The 14,885-nt window shown below is 38.5% G+C and overlaps 1 protein-coding gene across 1 annotated transcript; it reads left to right on the forward strand.

Moving 5' to 3' along the window:
• The first annotated feature begins 6,067 nt into the window (after positions 1-6,067).
• On the forward strand, positions 6,068-7,354 carry LOC120416226 (superoxide dismutase [Mn], mitochondrial). The gene is made up of 5 exons (XM_039577926.2): positions 6,068-6,157; positions 6,221-6,288; positions 6,447-6,549; positions 6,612-6,987; positions 7,052-7,354. Exons 2-5 carry the CDS (start codon positions 6,251-6,253, stop codon positions 7,192-7,194), a joined length of 660 nt encoding a protein of 219 aa, XP_039433860.1. The 5' UTR covers positions 6,068-6,157; positions 6,221-6,250; the 3' UTR covers positions 7,195-7,354.
• Positions 7,355-14,885: the final 7,531 nt, after the last annotated feature.

Here is a 14,885-nt window from a genome sequence, read left to right on the forward strand (position 1 = left end):
GCGGACACAAGCTAGCAAAGTCTCGTAATGCTGTAAGTTTTATTATGTTTTGCTGCAGGGTTCTGTCTGAGTAAAGTGGCCGCCATCTTGGGTGATTGAGATTGATAATTGGGTACTAAAGCCCTATGTCAATTTTTATGTACAACGGTAAAAAACACGATTAAAAACCATTTCTGATCACTTTTTTTTTCATTTTAATGCAAATTTTTTTTTGGCAAGACAACATTTTTTCGATGGATCAACTATGGTTTCCTTGGAACGAACTGTCAAGTAGGAGCTTTTCTGTCAAGAAGGACCGCGAGGCTAATTTTTTAAAATTGATTTAAAAATCCATTTTAAACTCTTTGTGGTCGTACAAAGGGTCATTGTACTCAGAATAATAAGCTTTATCGCTGTAAACTATAATATCAGCAATCTAAGCTTCATTTTAGGACCCAATTCTATTTTTGTTATAAGAATTACTAAAGTAAAAGTCAAATTACACAGTAGTTAATTTAAACCTTACATGTGATAAAAGTACAACTTTAAATGAGGTCATCGGCACGATGTGTGTTTAATAATCCCAACTATAGTAATTTATTTTGCAAATAAATTGGTAAAAATCACCTCAAAAACATACACTAACTTTTAAACTTACATTGCGGTTAAATTTTACATAAAAACAATAAATACGTTATTTCCATTTTATGCCTGCAGTTTATGTACTTTTTTTTACAGTGCGCAGTTGCTTTGTTTTGGTTCCGTAACGAACAGCAGCTGTTTTTTTTTTTGTGCTGGCGCCGTAATTGACAGCTCCCTTTTGTTCTGGTGCCGAAGTTGACAGCTTGTGTTGGCTGCGGGCGAGCTGCCTGAAGTGAGATATAGATGTCGCCCCCCTGTTATGACAAGGGTAAATAAAAGAATTCTTTTATTACGGCAAGATATGCTAAAATACGGGACCGTGGTGTAGGGGTAAGCGTGGTTGCTTCTGACCCAGTCGGCTTGGGTTCGATTCCAGACGGTCCCGATGGCATTTTTCGAGACGAGATTTGTCTGACCACGCCTTCCGTCGGATGGGGAAGTAAATGTTGACCCCGGTCTAACCTTTTAGGGCATCTCTAAACAAGTGCATTGAATCAGCACAAACAATGAGCGGCCAAGTCTACTTCGTAAAGTTTACGGCAGCGATGATTCATTGAATTTTAATAGGGTACTAAAGCCCTATGTAAATTTTTATGTACAACGGTTAAAAACACGATTAAAAACCATTTCTGATCACTTTTTTCATTTTGATGCAAACAAGATTACTGACAAGATAACATTTTTTCGATGGATCCTTTTCTGTCAAGAAGGGCCGTGAAGTTAAGTTTGAAAAATTGAACTAAAAATCAATTTCAAATCCTTTGCGGTCGTTCAAAGGGTCATTGTACTCAGCAAAATAAGCTTTATCGTTGTGAACAATAATATCACAAATTTAAGCATTATTTTAGGACCCAAGTGAGCTTATATCATTTTTGGTTGGAAATGATTCGAAATGCTCAAAAAGTATCCAACAGATTTTAGGTTAGGGAGGGTCCACCATACAAAGCAGATTTTTTGTATGAACATTTAGCCTCTAAAATTAAGCTAAAATTGCTGATTTTATTGTTCGCTCCGATAAAATATATTACGTATATCTCGGGTGAGTTTTCAAAAAGCCGTCAAAGCCATCGGCAAACAAAGTCCTTTTTGCATCGGTGGCTCTTACGGCTTTTGGAAAACTCACCCGAGAATATATTCTTTTCAAAATTCAAGTCTAAAAGTGTCCATCAATAGAGGTCTCCACGGTTTCTCTCACGCACACCATGATTCTGTGTTAGTATTTGTATTTAAAGTATTATTTTGGTTTTGCTCGATTGTGATTGGCTAAATTCCGAGCAGCTGATTTTGTTTACACTTTTTTACGCAGACATAGGCAAATCGAGTAGATCAATCGTCTGTAAAAACCAGCTGTTTACCACGTGCTCGTGGTATAACAAAGAACACAGCTGATTTTGACAGACGAATCATTCTACTCGATTTGCCTAAGTCTGCGTGTAAATTTTGTACAAACTTACACACTCTCGCGCGTGGATATCTCTATAAACCATATGGACCCTTTGTGGAAATCTCAGAAATTTATATAAAATTTTTACATAAAATAAATATAAAATCTTCACATTTCAAGAAATTCCGGTTTTTTCCATTTTTGTTTTAAATTAAATGCCATTTCAAAGGTGTATGTTAAAGTAATTCAGCGACATCTTATAAATGTTTTCAATGTTAAAAAATCATGTTTTTACTATTTTTTTTCATTATTTTGGAGTACAGTCCAGACTCGATTATCCGATGCCTCGTTTATCCGAAGTTTCGATTATCCATTTTTTCCTTTTTTTTTTTTCTTTAAACATCAAATTCGAGTTAGTCAAATTTGAATAGTGAGTTGCCTATTAACTCTCTACTGTCGATTTTTTTCATTTTTTTTATTTTTCCCCTTGAAGGTCATTTTGAGCAACTTTTTTTCTTCTCTTGTTTTATGTTTTTCTTGTTTTATTTTTAGTATTTCAATTTGCATTTATCTTGTTTTGTTTATGTTTGTTTTTGGTAGTTTTTGGCCTATTCTACCATCTAATATTTTGCCTATATAATTTTTTAACGTTTTTACAGTCACTTCTTCAATTTTTGCTTGTTTATCACATTTTCTGCAATAGAATCATTTGAATTAGTCTGGGTCACTGCAAAAATTATTGCATACTTCGTTTTACTTAAAATATAGGAAATGTTAGTAAAAAATACAGCCAAAGTTGACCCCTGAAAAAAAAATTAAACATTGGCAAAGTCAAATAAAACAAGTAAAACTTTCAACCCATAAATTTTCTAAAAATTTAAGAGTACTTCTTTCCAATGCTTTTTAAAGGTCAAAAATTGGTTGAAAAATTGATTTTTGTCGGTTTTTTAAATCGAAGTGATTTTTTCCGAGGCCTTCGGATAATCGAGTCTGGACTGTAATACATTAACATTTTTAAAATCGAAGACAGTTATCACAAAGAGGCTAAAATAACTGAAAATTTATATTATTTAAAGTTTAACAAAAATAATAATGAAACCTCCAAAACGGTTTTATATCCACTCCAAAATGTTTATTTAGCAATTCTATGGTAATATATTGACATTTGAGTAATTCTCGCTGAAAGTGGACCACTATTTACACAAGGTGCTCAAAAATCAAAAGCAATGTACTTTTCCAATAGCCCCCACCAAGTTATGAAAGAAACCATGTTTGGTTGGTTGAATTTGTCCTCACCGCGGCGCCACGAAGCTAAAACATTTTTTTTAATTGGTAATTTTTTGACTTAGGCGCGTCTACAAAATTGCTAATAACTTTGCAAAACTTCAACGAACCCTTGATGTTTAGGGGTGTTTTGGAAAGGAAATGAGCAGAGCTTTCGAATGAACTTGTCAGAAAAATACCGTTCCATACATTTTTTAGCCACAAAACACCAATGTATTTTTAAAAGTCATTTTTGAAGGCCGGCGCCCCGCTTTATCGAAAAACTGACAAATCCATTCGAAAGCTGAGACGATTTTACATAAAGGACCAATAAATCTAAGGTGTATGTTCCTCCTATCTTTTTTAATCTAATTTTGATTCTGCGAGCGCAGCGCTCCGTTCGCATTTCGGGCGCCCAAAATGTTGCAATTTGCTTGCCCCATTTTAAGATTTTGTCAAAAAATATAAGTGCTCACTTTTTGAATGATAGTTTATTGTCCAAGGATCAAATTGCACTTTCGATAATTGACCAATATTTATATTTTTGGGTTCTTCCAGGCAATTTAATGTCAAAAAATTGTTGTTTTTTTTTCTTTTTTATGTAAAATGCTCTCTTACAATTGGGTGGACTTATTTTTCAGTAAAACTAACGAATGTAGCATGTAGGAAATTTCACTACGAACATTTTTCTCTAAAAGAAAACGTAATTTCGATACTCCAGTGCCAAGATATTTTAGTTTTAGTGAAAAAAAAGTCCCAATTTCACAAATTTCTCAGAATTAACAAGCACGGCCTATTATTTACATGCGGCATATGTTTTGGAGGCCAGAGTATGGTTTCTTATAGTTGTTTTGGTCGCTGAGTTCGGATCTGGAATCAAATTTCAGATTAACTGTTAAATTTGGAGCCACGCCCAAAAGTTATTTGCGGTAATATGCTGTAATTTTAATCGCTAGTGAATTCGGTCATATTTCATCTTTCGTTCACCTTTAATTGATATTTTACACACGGATTTTTTTTATGGAGATTGTTTTGAGAGGCCTCGTGGCGCGGTGGTTAGCGGCTTCGGCTGCCGATCCCTAAGTGGCTATGGGGAATACACGCAAATAACATTTGAGCGTGGCTCAAATATCACTGTGCACTATTTATCTGAAATTTGATTCCAGATCCGAATTCAGCGAACAAAATAACTATAAGAAACCATACTCTGGCCTCCAAAACATATGCCGCATGTAAATAATAGGCCGTGCTTGTTAATTCTGAGAAATTTGTTAAAATTGGCACTTTTTTTCTCACTAAAACTAAAATATCTTGGCACTGGAATATCGAAATTACGTTTTCTTTTAGAGAAAAATGTTCGTAGTGAAATTTCCAACATGCTACATTCATTAGTTCTACTGAAAAAAAGTCCACCCAATTGTAAGAGAGCATTTTACATAAAAAAGAAAAAAAAACAACAACTTTTCGACATTAAATTGCCTGGAAGAACCCAAAAATATAAATATTGGTCAATTATCGAAAGTGCAATTTGATCCTTGGACAATAAACTATCATTCAAAAAGTGAGCACTTATATTTTTTGACAAAATCTTAAAATGGGGCAAGCAAATTGCAACATTTTGGGCGCCCGAAATGCGAACGGAGCGCTGCGCTCGCAGAATCAAAATTAGATTAAAAAAGATAGGAGGAACATACACCTTAGATTTATTGGTCCTTTATGTAAAATCGTCTCAGCTTTCGAATGGATTTGTCAGTTTTTCGATAAAGCGGGGCGCCGGCCTTCAAAAATGACTTTTAAAAATACATTGGTGTTTTGTGGCTAAAAAATGTATGGAACGGTATTTTTCTGACAAGTTCATTCGAAAGCTCTGCTCATTTCCTTTCCAAAACACCCCTAAACATCAAGGGTTCGTTGAAGTTTTGCAAAGTTATTAGCAATTTTGTAGACGCGCCTAAGTCAAAAAATTACCAATTAAAAAAAATGTTTTAGCTTCGTGGCGCCGCGGTGAGGACAAATGCAACCAACCAAACATGGTTTCTTTCATAACTTGGTGGGGGCTATTGGAAAAGTACATTGCTTTTGATTTTTGAGCACCTTGTGTAAATAGTGGTCCACTTTCAGCGAGAATTACTCATTTAGATAAATTAAAAGTTTGCAAAGTGAAGTTTAGATAAGTTATATATAGAATTTCCAGAGCGATATAAACTTTTATACTAAGTAGTGAGTAAACTTTATATTCAATTCAAATTATTTTTTAATCAGTCAAGGATGCCTATTTGGAGTTGAGACACTGAGTTTATGGTGATTTGTCAACAAATAACTGTATTTATGTAAAATTATCGAAAGGTGTACAAACTTTTTTTGCACCTTTTTTGATTTTCGTAATAGTATTTGTTACAGAACTTTTTATAGGAATCATCTATTAATAAGCTCTTCGAGCAAAATGTTTGGTCTGAGTTTTCGAACAAAACGTAGTACTAGGTTTCTGTCAAACTTTAAATTGTTTGCACGTTTCAAATGTGCATAGTGCCCAAGGGGTATAAATACTTTTTTACATATGTACTATAGTTCCAGAATTGTGTTGTTGTATGTTGTTGCTCGAAGCGCTCGAACTCAACTCGCTTCAACGAATCATCTCTGCGGTAAACTTTACGCAGTAGCTCTGGCCGTCCTGCGAAAGATTGGCTGCTGCGCTATGGCTAAGTAACAAAAAAAAAGCGAGATTTCTTGACTACTTTTAGAGGCATTGGGGCGCCAACGCAGCCACGCTACAGCTCTGACCAACAACATGACAGCATTTTCAGCTTATGCAAGTGAGACAGCAGCAGACAGTACCAGATCCAGCTGACGGCCCGGCACACAGACAGCGACTTTATTTCCATCCTCAAGGTATGTATCCCGGCCGCAAAATTGTCCTCAGTAAACAATTAAAATCGATAAGTTCACTTTCAGACCTTCTCTACCGCTTGAAATCCACCGAAAATGTTGGCCATCCGCGGTGCTCTCTTGGGAACGGCCAGGTAAGTTCCGATCTTAATGGTCTTATCGCCGCAGTTCATCTTTGAACTCGCTGATAAAATACAATCACAATGTTATGTAAATCGTTTGATTGCATGTGAAGCCTTCTATTTATATTTGAGATGCCAATGCCAATTTAGCAAACATTTACACATTGTAGAAATGTTCCGGCGGTCCTGGCCTGCCGCAACAAGCACACTCTGCCGGACTTGCCGTACGACTTCGGCGCTCTGGAGCCGGTCATCTGCCGCGAGATCATGGAGGTTAGTGTGGTTGGACGCCGCAATCCAAAATGGCTTACGAGAGTTTACAACTTCTTCCGCAGGTTCATCACCAGAAGCACCACAACGCCTACGTCACCAACCTGAACGCCGCCGAGGAACAGCTGAAGGATGCCGTCGCGAAGAACGACGTCTCGAAGGTCATCCAGCTGGGCGGTGCCATCAAGTTCAACGGCGGTGGCCACATCAACCACTCGATCTTCTGGAAGAACCTCTCGCCGGACCGGTCGGATCCGTCGGCCGAGCTGAAGAAGGCCCTGGAGCGGGACTTGCACGGCTTCGAGAACTTCAAGAAGGAGATGAAGGCCGCCGCCGTGGCCGTCCAGGGCTCGGGCTGGGCCTGGTTGGGCTACAACAAGAAGACGAAATCTCTGCAGGTTGCGGCCTGCCCGAACCAGGACCCGCTGGAGGCCACCACGGGTAAGATCCGAATTTTTCTTTCGATAATTAGTAGATACTAATTAAGCCAAATCAATTCCCGCAGGTCTGGTCCCGCTGTTTGGAATTGACGTGTGGGAGCACGCGTACTATCTGCAGTACAAGAACCTGCGCCCCAACTACGTCGATGCCATCTGGGATGTGGTCAACTGGAAGGATGTGTCCGAGCGGTTCGCGAAGGCGCAGTAAGAGGCTGCTCGAATAATAATAATAAAAAAGATAGATGCTTTGGAGCGTGTAAACGCATGCTTTTGGTTAAAATTGTCATTGTACTAGCAGCGATCGGGATCAAATCCACCAATAAAGTGATTTTGTTTTGGCAGTAAAAACACGAAACGACTAATTCAAATGGAGTAACTCTGACGTTCATGACGGTTCTGGAAAATTCATATCCATATACCTATTGACCATGACTAGGGTTAGTGAAATTTCACGATTTCGCGGACAGCGTGAAATCCGTGAAATTTGGGTTTTTCCGCGAAATCCCGTGAAATTTTATGTCTGTGTGAAACTGTAACGATTTTTCTCAAAATGATTTATCAAACTCAAATAAGAATAAAAATAATCTTATGAAATACTGTAGAATGAAACGAGTGAATACCCTTGCCTAATTACTAACATAGGGTTATTAATGTGATGGTTAGTTTAGTAATATTTTCATTCGCTGTAATAAAAATTTTACTGCTATTCTATTTGAAAGCTATAGTTTCATATGAAATTAAAAGAATCAAGCTTTGTTTTATTCAAATTAAAATTAAGAGTATTTTTTTTATCTTTGAAATCAACTTTTAAAAGCATTTCAGTTTTTTTAGTCCTGTTTAATTTTAACAATATTTGATTATTTGGGTGAATTTTAAATACTTCTTTCAATTCCATTAGGCTTTGTTGGTGAATAATTAAGATACAATCCGTTCTTTTGCAATTCATAACAGAGTTTTGGAGTTCCTTTCAGCTGTGTGTTGCATCATAATCCATTTCTATAACTGAAGCACTAACAAGAGCAATTAAAAAAACTTGCTAAATATTTCATTTTGAATAAAAATTTCGATTTCGTTACAAATATATAATTTTTGCATATTGATTTAAAATTTAAATTTGAATAGGGAGATGAAAACCTTTAAAATTATTTTTAATGTGCTAAATGTCGCAAAAATTCAAATTATTTAACTCATTTTGGCTGGACAAGATTGTTAAATCTTGCTTTGATATAAAATTCAATATAATGAAGCAAATCAGCGAAAATTGTTTAGCTTTTTAAGTTCAATAAATGAGAATACGCATGCCCTACATTTTGTTTCAACATATATATAGAGCCCATCCATAAACCAGGTGGAATCTTTTTGGAAAATTAGAAGATTTTTTTTTGTGTCTGGTTCAAATTTATTGAAATTGTGTTTAGTTTATTTAAATAATTAATAATGAAAAAAAAAAGCAGTTTCTGTGATTTCAACATAAGATTTTTAGAGTTATTTGAACATTTTTCACGTTCCGCGAAATTTGCGTGAAATTTGTTATTTTGAAATTGAGGTCCTTGTGAAATTTGCAAATTTCGAGCGTGAGAAATCACTAAGCCTACATGACTTAAGACTGACACATCTAAGAATTTCATGAAGTTTGGTGGCATTGTTGTATTTTCAATTTCATGAAGTTTGATAACAGTGTTGCAAATGCAAGATATCAAAAAATACCAGTAACACGAAAAAGATCCCCCCCCTTCAAAATTAGCCCGAAAAATCCGGAGGCACAAAAAAAAGTTTTTCTTCAAAAAACTTCAAAATTTCTATGGAAATTTAAGTGCAATCAGCTGGAATCAATTTTAAAAAAGCATCAAACTGCCTTCAGAATTATTTTAGCATGTTTGGGTTGATTTAAAAATCTCTTGAATTTTTGAAAATTTTCGATGTTTAGTATCATCTTGTTGCAAAAGCTACTATTGTGATATTTTTACTAAATGCACCGTTTAAATAGTAGTTTATGCAACAAGTTGCAAAAAGAGGATTTTTTCAGCACGAGTCGTACATTTATCCAACGAGGTTCACCGATTTGGATAAATACGAAGAGTGCTGAAAAAAACAAGTTTTGCAGCGAGTTCCATACAACATTTTTTTTGCAATTCTGAAAAACACCCATTGAGTGAAATTTTATGTCAAATTATCATGTATTTTGTCAATAAATCATTTTTTTTTCAATTGTTACTTTTCGAAACAAGTGCTGAAAAGTTCAACATTTCAGCACCCATTTCAGTGCAGAAAAGTAGAACTTTTCAGCATTTATTTTGAAAAGTGTTGCTATTCGATTCTGTTATTTATGGTACAGAAAAGTAGGCTATTTCGTCGTTCAAGAATGACAGAAAAAAAAAGGAATTTCACGACGGAATAAAATTCGCTCTTCATAAAAAAAGAAGAAGCAATCTTGTTGTGCTATCTTGACACAGCATGAAAATTGATGTAAGTGCGACAATTGGGCAAAGGGATTTTAGGTCAGAACGCGTTTGACACAAGTAGGAGCTCGACTACCGTAAACATTTTCAATTATATTTCGGGACTCTGGCAACCAAATTCAACCAAACTTCGGGGCAATGTACAGAATGGTCAACCAAACATAACGTGTTTGTTATTGTTTACTTAGCTCTCGTTTTTGTTTATTCAATCAAAAAAAATCAAACCATCCACATTAACGACCCCCGGGTCTTTTGTGGTCTCTATTGCAAGTTTCTGCTCGAACCTAGGAGTCCGAAGGCTTGAATGGGGAGAGCACCCAAACCTCTTTCTACTCCAAGGAACCTTCCACCCCAGTGTTTGAACTGACGACCTTCGGATTGCGAGTCCAACCGCCGCCAGCGATTCCACCGGAGTAGGCTTGGTTTGGTGTGTTGTTTGTACTTATGGCATGGAGACGACTCCTACACCTAAACGGCCTAACAACCAAGGCCGGGACCTACATTTTACTTCCTCATCCGATGGAAGGTTGCAGCAGATGGGAATCGAACCCAGAATCATCCGCTTACAAAGCGGACAGCGTAACCATTCGGTCACGCACTGCCACTTGTTTATTCAATGTCAGCGTCGATTTTTTGAAAACTAATGATTGCAAAATAACTGAACTGGTGTGAAATGCATTTTTTAACACTTTTTGCATTTAAATGTTGAGACTATGGCTTGTTACACTCATACACTCAAACCCTGATGCTTTGACACCAACTGTTGTCAAATGAACGGGGTCACTTTCTAGTTTGACACCCCTTTTACACGGAGTTCACACACACACACTACCAAACGTTTGTTTTGATGGTGTGCGTAAGCGCCGTGTAAAAAGTGACAGTTCGTCACTTTTTAGTTTGACTTTGACCAACCACCGGGGGTTGAGTGTATTTAAATTTTTATTCTTTTTTAATTTTTTTATCGTAAAAAAACTGTCATTTTGTGAATTTTTAACGTTTAACAAGAAAATGGATGAATATAAACTTTGATTCAGCAAATCATTTTTTATTTTTTAAATATTTTTAAACATGCAAATCATACGAACTCTGATAGCAAAGTTAAATTTGTAAGCTGTAAAAACGACACAAGCCGAGACCCGTGGTGTAGGGTAAGCGTCGTTGTCTCTCACACAGTCGGCCAGATGGCATTGGTTCAACAAAAACTTTAAATAAAATTTATACCAGCCTTATATCCCAATATGTAAGTGTACACAAAAATCATGTACGGAAGCAAAAAAAAAAAAAAAAAAATAGGTTGTGCACACCTCAAAAGTAACATCACTCCGGCGAGAGAGCCCTAACTCGCTAGGCTATCTCGTCGCTGTAAAATATGTAGTTTGGATCAACACCGATCTATCTGTAAGTTCTTCATACATCGTACGTTAGTTTACTTTGAATCAAATGTAAATTTCTGGCTAGTTCCCTCCTTGACGTGATACAAAGTTTAACTAACAAGTTATCGTACCCAATAAAACAACAAATTACAAATTACAGTATACGACTGAAAAAAACTAATACTACATTGGCGTTGATTCCAATAATTTCAAGACAGGGGGTGCGAAACTTTTCGGGGTTTTTATGTAAATATGCTTTTAGTGTGTGTGCACGTTTTCTCATGCATGCTTTTGCCATCGGATTTTTTTGCTGTGTATATAAGAAAATAGGGGAACAGCATCTAATCCAGCGTGCCTCTAATATTGTCACATCAGACATTCAATTACAGCTCATTAAAAGAGTTTTTAACTGAAATCGAATGATAATAGTTCAATAAGAAGTGAGTAAGCAAGGAGTTAGGAGCGAGTGCTTAACCTGCCGAACATACGAGAATACTCCCTACTCAATACTAAAAAATCACAAAAAACGTTTGGTTTCTATTTTTAAAACGCATATTTTTATTATTCATTCATACACTTAAATCAAATGTGCACTCATTTTAAATACCGTTTATATTAAGGGTGTGTCAATTTTAATTTATTTCACTGCACTCAGATCCAGCCAGCTTCTGTGACGGGCTCTAGACCTCCGTCGGCTTCGCCAGCACACCCAGCTTGACCAAGCACTGGCGGGCGGCCTCAGCCTTGGCTTCCTTTTTCTTTTTGCCGCCCTTGTCCGCCGGATAGTCCACCCCGTCGACGATCACCTTGAACACGAACGTCTTATCGTGGACCGGTCCCTCATCAACGACGGTTTCGTAGCGTGGAGGCTGCAACTTGCGCTTGGTACTGTACTCCTCCAGGATGCTGATTGGATTTTTACCCTCGGTGACAAGGTTGATGGACTTGACCGGCTGCGGTCCAATCTGGGCCTTCTTTTTGACGCCTTGCCCGGTTGGAACGAATACCTTCTGGGAGGAAACGTCGAAGCCGCGCCGGTTCGTCTTGATGTCGGGCATGTGCGGCTCGAGCTGACCGTTTTGGCGCCTGCCCAGACTCTGGCCCGGGTTCCAGCCCATCTTTTGCAGCATGTTCGTTCCCTTGGCACCGCTGTACGGGGTGGCCCGCTTCAGGGAGTCCTTCTTGACCCAACCTCCCTGCTTCCGGCGGTTGTTGCCGCTGTCATCCGAGCTGTTCTGATAGCCCTGGGTCTGGTAGGCGGCCGAATACTGCGACTGGGAGTAATTTCCACCGCCAGAATAGCTGGAGTTCGAGTTGTAGTTAGAGTTAGTGTTATAATTGTAATTATAGTTTGAATTGCCACCACCGCCGGAACTACTATAGCTGGAGCTTTGCAGCATGTAGAACGGTACATTTCCCGAGGTCCCGGAATCGGCCCCGGACAGCATCGAGCTCATGCCAAACGAGCTGGAATCGCTACCCTGGGTGAAGTTATGGTTCATTCCGCCACCATAGCCATAGTCGGAACCGACCGCGGGGGTTTGGTTGTTGCGCTGGTTACTATTATACTGCTGCTGCTGGTAGCTTGTGTTTCGGTTTCCCCCTCCGCCGGAATACATTTTCTTGTGCTGGGTCGATGTCTGCAAACAATTTTTTTAAATTACATTTTTGTCGATTTAACAGCGATTTGCATCTTACCAGATACATTAAATAGTTCCAACTGCCTCTGCAAAGGTTTTCTCGGCGATTTATCTGATTTTTCGAGGTTTTGCACAAGTTTTCGCGAAGACCGCGAGAAAATTTTCTGTTTATTTCACTGATTGATTGATGCCGAGCCGACGAAACAGCGATCAAACTATTTGACAAATCGAAAGGGGCTATCAAACTTTTTAAAGCAAAATGACAGTAGTACGCTAAATTGGGGTTGACTTTTTTTAAAATGTTGGTGATTTTGAATGGGGCTCTTAAAGGAGACTTCTGGAGTCTCTATTTATGGAATGGTTCAATAGGGTCCTAAAGCCCTTTGTAAATTTGTATGTACTACGGTATTTTTTTTAAAATTCTTTGTCCTCTATCTTTCGAATGATCCCACTTGTTTACATCAAAAAAGTAGAAGGTGGTTCAAGCACAGGCGTGACTTTTTTGTTTTGAAATCTGCTGTGCGCATTTTGTTCATGTTTTCGGGAGACAAATAACTGCGTCAGAAGTGGGTGAAGTTTTGCGAAGTCGGTTTGGAACAAAATGAAAGCAAGAGCTCCCGGAAGTACAGTGTCCGGAAAAATAACGTACTAGAAAAAGGGAGTCGTGCCCACCATTCGAGAGGAATCAACTGATGACGACGACCTCCAGATGGGCGCTGAAAAGGGAATTAGCCAGTAAAATGTGAGTTCATTGGAGAAAGCATGGCTCGACGACGATTTTACTGGTAATGGTTCCGGTTATTCTGGGAATAACTAGAGACCCTAAATAGGGAGACTGGTCTAAGCTGGCTAAATCGATCTGGCAACGTATGTTTTGAGCTTGGCAACACTGATAAGTTTTGCTGGGCGTAAAGGCAAATGCTCGTTTGGATACGTCAAACTCGTGTCTGCTTGGGTACGTCAAATTCACTTCGACCAGTCTCCCTATTAAGGATCTCTAGGAATAACCACAAAAGGTTCGTTAGTTAAAAAAATATAATGAAAATATTTAAAGAAATAGAAAATCAACAAAACACATTTGCTTTTTACAATGATTTCCCTAATGATCGATTACAAAACTTGCTGCTTCTGGTGAACAGGGTGAACAGTAAAATGGTTCCGCTTTGACAGTTCAAAACTGTTCCGCTCTTGAACCGCTCTATTCACCCCCAGATCTTAACCTTTACCCTAACTGGCTCAATCGGCCTTGCCTTCACGGAGCCATGCGTCTATTTATAGATCCAAGATCTATTGTTCTTCGTCTTGATGGTGATGATGTTCTCCGGGGGGTCTTGTTGGAAGAGTCTTCCTTCCTTCACTCGCTGTGGTGTGGTTGGTTAGTCATCTTCCCCGTCCATTCTCCACTCAACCATCACTATCTGTTTCTAGCGGGGGGAGCGGCGTGCGTGTGTACCACACAATTAATTACCGAGGTTCTGGTGCTCCCAGAGGGGGCAAGGGGATCTAGTTGTCACCGAAAAACCGGTTGCGAGGTGACCGGGCGAGATTTGATCCCTGATCGTCTGCTTGCAAGGCAGATCGCTTAACCATCAGGCTAAGTACCCGGACAATGTACTACGGTAAATCGTTTTTGATTTTTTTTTTTTTTAAATCGAATACGTTTGAATTAGGGTACATTCGAAGCTAAGGCAAGCGGAGAAGATGTCGAGCCGCTGTTAGTGCGAGCCAACTCCATAAGCTTGCGGTTGTGAGAGCAGAAAGGAAAACTCGTGAGATAGCGTGAAAAATGAGACAGAAGATTCTCTCCGATCGATCCAGATTCGAAGTAGTGAAATTCGAATTAACGAATCCGCCTTATACAACCTTTTCTGTCAAAAGTGCCAAGATAGTAGTTAATGCAACAAGTTGCAAAAAGAGGATTTTTTCAGCACGAGTCGTACATTTATCCAACGAGGTTCACCGAGTTGGATAAATACGAAGAGTGCTGAAAAAAAAAGTTTTGCAACGAGTTCCATACAACATTTTTGGCAATTCCAAAAAACACACTGTACGCTGATGGAGAAAATTGATTTACACCTTCTGTGTTAAAGCTTTGAAAGATTAGTATAACCAATTTTAGCCTTTTCCAATTTTACGTGTACCTAAAGTTGTTCTAAATAAAGCGATAAGAGTTTAGCGTGTAACCGAAAAAGCCAGACGCGCGCGTTTTTACTTGATCCGTTCGCGGAGAGAAAAAAATCGAAATTCAAGGAAAAATACAGTCCACTCGACGAAAACGGAGAACATTGTGGTCCTACACGAGCCGGATGCTGTAGTAGTGGTCCGGGCGCGAAGGTTGACGGATTTCGACGGGAAATCCAACTGAACACGGTCGACGTGTCCGTGTGTGCGCGTGTGTGAGACGTCGGGGGCGTAGCACCCACGCCG

The sequence above is a fragment of the Culex pipiens genome, chromosome 2, assembly GCF_016801865.2.
Source record: "Culex pipiens pallens isolate TS chromosome 2, TS_CPP_V2, whole genome shotgun sequence".
In the NCBI taxonomy this organism is placed as follows: domain Eukaryota; kingdom Metazoa; phylum Arthropoda; class Insecta; order Diptera; family Culicidae; genus Culex; species Culex pipiens.

What these genes read in the sequence shown, in the direction of transcription:
- LOC120416226 (XM_039577926.2), top strand. Translation starts at nt 6,251, where the DNA reads ATGTTGGCCATCCGCGGTGCTCTCTTGGGAACGGCCAG. An exon ending in GCTCTCTTGGGAACGGCCAG is followed by an intron (nt 6,289 to 6,446) that starts GTAAGTTCCGAT and finishes TACACATTGTAG; the next exon opens with AAATGTTCCGGCGGTCCTGG. An exon ending in CCCGCTGGAGGCCACCACGG is followed by an intron (nt 6,988 to 7,051) that starts GTAAGATCCGAA and finishes CAATTCCCGCAG; the next exon opens with GTCTGGTCCCGCTGTTTGGA.